The sequence below is a fragment of the Oncorhynchus clarkii genome, chromosome 13 (assembly GCF_045791955.1).
Source record: "Oncorhynchus clarkii lewisi isolate Uvic-CL-2024 chromosome 13, UVic_Ocla_1.0, whole genome shotgun sequence".
Classification (NCBI taxonomy): Eukaryota; Metazoa; Chordata; class Actinopteri; order Salmoniformes; family Salmonidae; genus Oncorhynchus; species Oncorhynchus clarkii.
The window spans coordinates 25,418,575-25,427,281 of record NC_092159.1 but is presented as its reverse complement, the minus strand read 5'-3'; the positions used below and the strand labels follow the sequence as shown (position 1 = coordinate 25,427,281).

The 8,707-nt window shown below is 43.0% G+C and overlaps 1 protein-coding gene across 2 annotated transcripts; it reads right to left on the bottom strand.

Moving 5' to 3' along the window:
* Positions 1-237: 237 nt before the first annotated feature.
* LOC139423856 (uncharacterized) lies at positions 238-7,459 on the bottom strand. Of its 2 annotated transcripts, none has more exons than XM_071175497.1 (5): positions 7,017-7,459; positions 6,904-6,944; positions 5,215-5,316; positions 2,971-3,127; positions 238-911 (listed from the first exon to the last, which is right to left on the bottom strand). In XM_071175497.1, exons 1-5 carry the CDS (start codon positions 7,129-7,131, stop codon positions 556-558), a joined length of 771 nt encoding a protein of 256 aa, XP_071031598.1. In that variant the 5' UTR covers positions 7,132-7,459; the 3' UTR covers positions 238-555. The 2 variants fall into 2 exon arrangements, with proteins under 2 accessions (XP_071031598.1, XP_071031599.1); XM_071175498.1 differs by having other exon boundaries at positions 7,122-7,459.
* Between the last annotated feature and the right edge of the window lie 1,248 nt (positions 7,460-8,707).

Below are 8,707 nucleotides of genomic sequence, written 5' to 3'. Positions count from 1 at the left end.
GACATGGCGTAATAGTGCACAGGTGCGCTACGACATGGGTTATTTATTTATTCTGGTCTGCTTTCTGTAGCCTGGTCCCCTCACCAGTAAAGAAATGAAGTTAATTTTGAGCCTTAATGCTAAACAGCAGTATGCCTGTAGTCCAACTGCTGCATGTGAAACAAAGTAGCCTACTTTGTCACAGAAATTGTACTTTCGCATTTCAATATAAAAAAGATTAAAAGGAATTTAGAGCCAAGTTAACATTTATTTAATCGATGTGAAGCTGTTTTGGGAGGAAAGATGCAATGAATCCCCTTGTGTGGAGAGCATAGACAATCTTCCCAATCATGGAAAATGACAATTACTGAAATATACTAGAAACAATGATCAAAAACATACATCATATAGCACATCCAAACTACACACAAAGATAATGTCATACTACAGTAACAAGTTATTTCATAATGAGAGGAAAGGCAAAGAATGAACTCATTAAACAGTGAAGTCAACCTGCCCAGAATAGAGTCAATGTTTTCATTGCACATTCAGGACAACCACAAAGCAATCTTCTCCTCAAAGCTTGACACCCTCCCCTGGCTCCATGTACCCATCAAGAGGCAGCAGGGGGCTGAAGCGCAGCAAGGGCAGGTCCATCGAGGGGCAGCAGTCCTTAGGGCGAGCCCAGCCCTCCTTAGGGCGCCGTACGGGTGGGGGCAACTCCGAGTTGGTGCGGCTGGAACGGTTTTTGCAGTCAGGAGGGGGGATGCTCCCGAGGCTGCTGCGCCGACAGTGGACCAGGAAGGCCCCCCAGTGGTGGCGGTGGTACAGCACGCCCACGGTACAGAGGAGCAGCAGGATGAGGAAGCTGAACAGGAAGCACACCACGTAGATGCCTTTGATCATCCCGCTGGACTGTTCCGAAGTACAGCCTAAGGTCAAAGGTTAGGCAAGGATTAGATGTACACAATTGACTTAGTGCAAAGTCACCTTCATAACCATGCAACTTTATGTTTAACATTCTGTTAGGGTTACCTAAAAAAAATCAGGAATGTTAGGGTGGTGGTCTAACTTGTCAACTTCCGTGCCACTGATTTTGAACTAACCAATGTCATACTAATGTTTTCCTTAAACTTCAGAGAACAATAATTCTACGAGGTACCAGTGTTACAGTGCTGCTACTCAGGACTATGCTGATCTACCGTAATCGTTGACTTATTGTGGCGGTCCATACCAGCGGCCTTGGTGTCCACGCAAATGGTTCCTCCACCCCCCCCCCCCCCCCAAAAAAAACATTCTGCAACTAATTTTTATTCTGACATTTGGAACATCACAAATAATCATAACATTTAAAACTATATTAAAATATATACAAAATAAGACTCAAATATCAAAAGTAGATAAAGACAAAAACAAAATATATAAATACAAATAAAGAAAATCGAATAATTACACTATTACCCTATTGTTAACACAAAACTAAAGTTGCACAAATCCTATCACACAGATAGAATAACACTTATAAAGAAGAGAACCTGATGATCACACTATTGCACCTCTATTTGATAGATTCCCCCGCTCCCTCGGGCTTCCAGTGGGAAGACCTGAGGTCAACCTACCCCCACCCATCTCGTACATCTGAGTGGGAGACCTTCCCAGGCAGTAACCTGCCTAGCTCACAAACTAGAATCAGGGCGCCCACTCTGACAAGGATAATTGACACAGTCCCACACGGTGACATATCATTGACGTGACGTGCAAATGAGAGATAGAAAACAGATTGCGCAAATGTCACCATTTAGATTTTTCTTTTTGTTGTTGTTGGTGCCAACACGGGCAGCTTTCCATGTCGCCGAAACCTAAATCTGCCACTGCGCTTTGAGCATGGTGAAGTTACTAATTACACTTTGGATGGTGTAGCAATACACCCAGTCACTACAAAGACACAGGCGTCCTTCCTAACTCAATTGCCGGAGGGGAAGGAAACCCCTCAGGGATTTCACCATGAGACCAATGGTGACTTTAAAACAGTTTAATAGCTGTGAAAGGAGGATACTGAGGAGGAATCACTGTACATCGACCAAAAATATAAAACGCAACAAGTTCAAAGGATTTTACTGTGTTACAGTTCATATGGAAATAAGTCAATTTAAATAAATTTATTAGGCCCTACTATATGGATTTAACATGACCCGGGAACACAGATATGCATCTGTTGGTCACAGATATCTTAAAAAGAAAAGGTATGGGAGTGGATCAGAAAACCAGTCAGTATCTGGTGTGACCACCATTTGCCTCATGCAGCGCACCATCTCCTTCACATAGAGTTGACCAGGCTGTTGATTGTGGCCTGTAGAATGTGTCCCACTCCTCTTCAAATGGCTGTGCGAAGTCGCTAGGGGAACTGGAACACGCCATCATACGTCGATCCAGAGCATCCCAAACATGCTCAAAGGGTGACATGTCTGGTGAGTATGCAGGTCATGGAAGACCTGGGGCATGTTCAGCTTCCAGGAATTGTGTACAGATACTTGTAACATGGGGCAGTGCATTATCATGCTGAAACATGAGGCGATGGCGGCGGATGAATGGCATGACAATGGGCATCAAAATCTCATCACGGTATCTCAGTGCATTCAAATTGCCATTGATAAAAAGCAATTGTGTTTTTTGTCCGTAGCTTAAGCCTGACAATACCATAACCCCACAATGGGGCACTCTGTTCACATTGACATCAGCAAACCGCTCACCCACACAACGCCATATGCGCTGTCGGACATCTGCCCAGTACAGTTGAAACTAAGATTAATCTGTGAAGAGCACACTTCTTCAGCGTGCCAGTGGCCATTGAAGGTTAGCATTTACCTACTGAATCCGGTTATGACACCAAACGTCAGTCAGGTCAAGACCCTGGTGAGGAAACGAGCACGCAACTGAGCTTCCCTGAGATAAATAACTGCACAAACGGTCAGAAACTTTGGTTGTACAAACCCACAGTTTCATCCGCTGTCCAGATGGCTGGTCTCAGACAATCCCGCAGGTGAAGAAGCTGGATGTGGAGGTGCTGAGCTGGCGTGGTTAGACATGGTCTGCAGTTGTGAGGCCTGTTGGGCGTACTGCCAAATTCTCTAAAACAACTTGGAGGAAGCTTATGGTAGAGAAATTAACATTAAATTCCCTGGAAATAGGTCTGGTGGACATTCCTGCAGTCAGCATACCAATTGCACTCTGGCTCAAGACATGAGACCTGTGACATTGTGCTGTATGACAACTGCACATATTATTGTCCTTTTATTGTCCCCCAGCACAAGGTGCACCTATGTAACGAGCATGCTTTTTAATCGGTTTCTTGAGACGCCACAGATGTCAGTTGGCTGGATTATCTTGGCAAAGGAGAAATGCTCACTAACAGGGATGTAAACAAATTTGTGCACAACATTTGAGATTAAAGATTTTTGTATGGAACATTTCTGGGATCTTTTATTTCAGCTTGTGAAACATGGGACCAACACCTTACATGTTGCATTTATATTTTTGTTCAGTATCGTTACTCTGCAATACTAACTGACAGAGTGAAAAGGAAGCCTGTACAGAATAAAAAAAGATTCCAAAACATACATCCTATTTGCAACAAGGCACTAAAGTAATACTGCAATTTTGAAGAAGCAATTTTTGTCCTGTATACACTGTTGTGTTTGGGGCAAATTCAACAACACAGTACCAAGTACCACTCTCCAGATTTTCAAGCATAGGGGTGGCTGCATAATGTTAAAAGAACACTTGTTATCGTTAAGGGGAGTTTTTCCAGGATAAAAAAAAGCTAAATCCAAGAGGAGAACCCAGTTCAGTCTTTTCCAGACACTGGGAGAGGAATTCACCTTTCAGCAGGACAATAACCTAAAACACAAGGCCAAATCTACACCGGAATTGTTTACTAAAAAGACGGGGAATGTTCCTGAGTGGCCGAGTTACAGTTGACTTAAAATCTACTTGAAAATCTATGGCAAGACCTGAAAATTGTAGTCTAGTATTGATCAACAACCAATTTGACAGCATGAAGAATTTTGAAAATATATTTTTTTAAATTGGCAAATGTTGCACAGTCCAGGTGTGGAAAGCTCTTCGACTTACCCAGAAAGACTCATAGCTGTAATTGCTGCCGAAGGTGCTTCTACAAAGTATTGACTCAGGCGTGGGAATACTTATGTCAATGAGATTTTTGTATTTCATTTTCAATAAATTAGCAAACATTTCTAAAAACATGTCTTCACTTTGTCATTATGGGGTATTGGGTGTAGATGGGAGAGGAAAAATGTCAATTTAAATCCATTTTCAATTTAGGCTGTAACAACAAAATGTGGAATAAGCCAAGGAGTATGAACACTTTAATGGCACTAAGACAACATCAATTTATGAAGAAAGTTATTAGAATACCAGTCTAAATCCCATAAAGCCTAGTTGTCAAACAGGGGAAGGTTTCCATTCGTTACCCCACCATTCATTCTCCCCATAGTGGACATTAGACTTACCCTGGCGTGACCTTTTGATAACAGTGTAAATCTCTAGGACAAAGGTGACTTTTATCAACATACCCTCGGAAAATACCCAGATCCCCTGACTTTTTCCACATTTTGTTATAGTACAGCCAAAGTCTAAAATTGAATAAATAAAAATCCTCAGCAGTCTACACACAATACCCCAGAATGACAAAATGAAAACATTTTTTCTAGTTTTTTAATTCAACAGAAATGCCTTATTTATATAATATTCAGACCCTTTTGCTATGAGACTCGAAATTGAGCTCAGATGCATCATGTTTCCATTGATCGTCCTTGATGAATTTCTACAACTTGATTGGAGTCCGCCTGTGGTACATTCAATTAATTGGACATGATTTGGAAAGTCATTATGCGGTATTGTCTGTAGATTGATGAGATAAGAACATTACATTTTAGAATAAGGCTGTATAATTTATCAAAATGTGGAAAAAGTCAAGGGGTCTGAATACTTTCCGAAGGCACTGTATACACATGTATTATCCCCCCAAAAAACAACACGTCACACCAGGGTAAGAACACGAAACGCAGCCCTTATTTTAAGTGTTTCTAAAATCCCCTATGGGAAAAATAAATGGTGGAAAAACAAATTGGAACCATTTCCTTGTTTAGACTGCTAGGTTTTATGGGTATTATGACACCTCCACTGTGGGGCTCTATTGTTCATGAGATAACTCACCAGAGACTTCACTGAGATCAACAGTGATCTCACAAGATGGTCCCAATTCTCCTCTGGCGCCACGAGGATGTTGACTTCAACAGCCACCTCAAATAGGTGGTCAGAGAAATACAGAAAGTAGGCATCTCCTTTAATACTCATTCACAGCTCTATAACTATTGTACAAAGGTGAGTGACTTGCAACTTTTGTTATAGCCTTTGAACTATATTAAAAATATACAGTGCCTTGCGAAAGTATTCGGCCCCCTTGAACTTTGCGACCTTTTGCCACATTTCAGGCTTCAAACATAAAGATATAAAACTGTATTTTTTTGTGAGGAATCAACAACAAGTGGGACACAATCATGAAGTGGAACGACATTTATTGGATATTTCAAACTGCACCTGCACTGTGATAGTCTCAGAGGTCCGTTAAAAGCGCAGAGAGCATCATGAAGAACAAGGAACACACCAGGCAGGTCCGAGATACTGTTGTGAAGAAGTTTAAAGCCGGATTTGGATACAAAAATATGTCCCAAGCTTTAAACATCCCAAGGAGCACTGTGCAAGCGATAATATTGAAATGGAAGGAGTATCAGACCACTGCAAATCTACCAAGACCTGGCCGTCCCTCTAAACTTTCAGCTCATACAAGGAGAAGACTGATCAGAGATGCAGCCAAGAGGCCCATGATCACTCCGGATGAACTGCAGAGATCTACAGCTGAGGTGGGAGACTCTGTCCATAGGACAACAATCAGTTGTATATTGCACAAATCTGGCCTTTATGGAAGAGAGGCAAGAAGAAAGCCATTTCTTAAAGATATCCATAAAAAGTGTCGTTTAAAGTTTGCCAAAAGCCACCTGGGAGACACACCAAACATGTGGAAGAAGGTGCTCTGGTCAGATGAAACCAAAATTGAACTTTTTGGCAACAATAGAAAACGTTATGTTTGGCGTAAAAGCAACACAGCTGAACACACCATCCCCACTGTCAAACATGGTGGTGGCAGCATCATGGTTTGGGCCTGCTTTTCTTCAGCAGGGACAGGGAAGATGGTTCAAATTGATGGGAAGATGGATGGAGCCAAATACAGGACCATTCTGGAAGAAAACCTGATGGAGTCTGCAAAAGACCTGAGACTGGGACGGAGATTTGTCTTCCAACAAGACAATGATCCAAAACATAAAGCAAAATCTACAATGGAATGGTTCAAAAATAAACATATCCAGATGTTAGAATGGCCAAGTCAAAGTCCAGACCTGAATCCAATCGAGAATCTGTGGAAAGAACTGAAAACTGCTGTTCACAAATGCTCTCCATCCAACCTCACTGAGCTCGAGCTGTTTTGCAAAGAGGAATGGGAAAAAATGTCAGTCTCTCGATGTGCAAAACTGATAGAGACATACCCCAAGCGACTTACAGCTGTAATCGCAGCAAAAGGTGGCGCTACAAAGTATTAACTTAAGGGGGCTGAATAATTTTGCACACCCAATTTTTCAGTTTTGGATTTGTTAAAAAAGTTTGAAATATCCAATAAATGTCGTTCCACTTCATGATTGTGTCCCACTTGTTGTTGATTCTTCACAAAAAAAGAGTTTTATATCTTTATGTTTGAAGCCTGAAATGTGGCAAAAGGTCGCAAAGTTCAAGGGGGCCGAATACTTTTGCAAGGCACTGTATATATTTTAAATAAAAAAATAACTCACCTTCTGGTAAGTGTGGTACTTCGGTGTGATTTCTGACTTTCTCTGCAAAGTCAACATTCAAGACAGTTTTCATAAAACAGACAAAGGATGCAAATGAAATTGCTGACTGCCTACTATATTGTCTGCTGTCGAAGAACGGTTCAACCATGTCTGGGAGATGGTCAAAGGGATCCTGGGTCTCAGTGGGTGTATGAGTGGCACTGGATGCTGTAGACTCACCCATGGTCATTTTTAGCAATTCCTTATTGCCACCTCACCTTGGTCATCCACATCTGTTGTGTGTGACACAATGTTAGACTCGGTAGGAGGGATGGCATTTGTAGTTTGGGCATCCACGTTCCTTCGCATAGCAGATGAAGTGTGTGGCGAGGGTTTGGGATTCAAGACAGGGGGCTGGTGTGAGGGGTCACTTCCAGGGTGTGCTGTGTGGGTCTGTGTGGCACCCCTCCCTGACCATGATGTACCCTGACGAGTGAACACCATGGGGGGAGTGGGAGTCAAAGGCAGATGGGATTCATTGTCCACCACATCTCCACTCAAGTTACCCACTTCCCAGTCTTCCTCTAATTCAGTCCCCTCGGAGATTCCTCTGTTCCAATCTTCTTCCTCTCTCTGAAAAGGATAACATTTGAAGGGCCCCTCTCTGACCATTGGCTCATCTGCTTCCCACGATGGAAGCTCATTGGACGCAGAGGAGGAAGTGAGTTGGTCGAAATAGTCAAACACCATCGCCGGGTTGGTCTGAGCTGGCGGGGTGGGGGCGCACCAGAAAAAAATGGCCTCCGTAGGGGGAGAAACTTGGTGAAACTTCTCAGAGAGGGAAAGGGTTCCAGTTCTGACGCTTTTGGTTCAGTCATCAACTTCCTGTCTTCTTCGGTGGTATCACCATAAGCATTGTACTTGACTGGCGGTACGAACGCCTCGTAACACCCATAGAAGCCCCTGTGGATCAGCTGAACCACATGGAGGATGTTGGAGAGGGACCTGTACTTGGCCTCACGCCAACACTTCTCCAGGATCCTGTGACCCCCAGGGGCTCGTCCAGGTGGATCTGGTCCAGCTTCCCGCTGCATGCGTCTGACTGGGTGAGGTCCTCTAGATGGAGGAGCACACGTTTACCAGGGTCTACCTGGATGGTCCAGTTACACCAGAACGGTGGGTTGGAGCACAGGTAGTCTGGGGAGAAGAACTCGCTGGCATCACCTGGTGGCAGCTCCGCATTGCCCTCATTACCACGGTGGTCATCTGAGAAGAGGTGGACAGAGAGTGTGGAGGACAATCCAATGTTGTCAGAGTTATAGGCCTAAACAAGACACACGCATGCAGATCCTCACACACATACAATTTTGAAAGAATTCAACAAATAGCATAGTACAGGGCAGAAAGGCTACATAATACATATTTGTCTTACCCGGAGGGTTGTAAACGTCATTCCTATTTACCTGAGGACGCAATAAAAACGTTGCGGTAGCATTAAACCAATAATGTTATAGTCAACATGATAAAATGTACCTACAATCTCGAGCTAAATGTAGGGGAAATGCTTATAGAAGGAAGACAGTCATCAATTTACCCAGGACAGTTCGCAGTAAATAAACCATAGGCTAGTAGTGCACGTACAAATAGTAACTTTGAATGATTTCGTGGCATTTTAGTGTCACGCTGTGTTTACTTTTTCCAGTATTTGGCAAGCAAGTCCACTTCCCACACTGTCCCAGCTATTGTCAATTTTTTCATGCGGTGCTTCTTTCCGTTTCTGCCAAAAGTGGACGTAAACAGGTGAAATATATTGCTAATTAGCACGC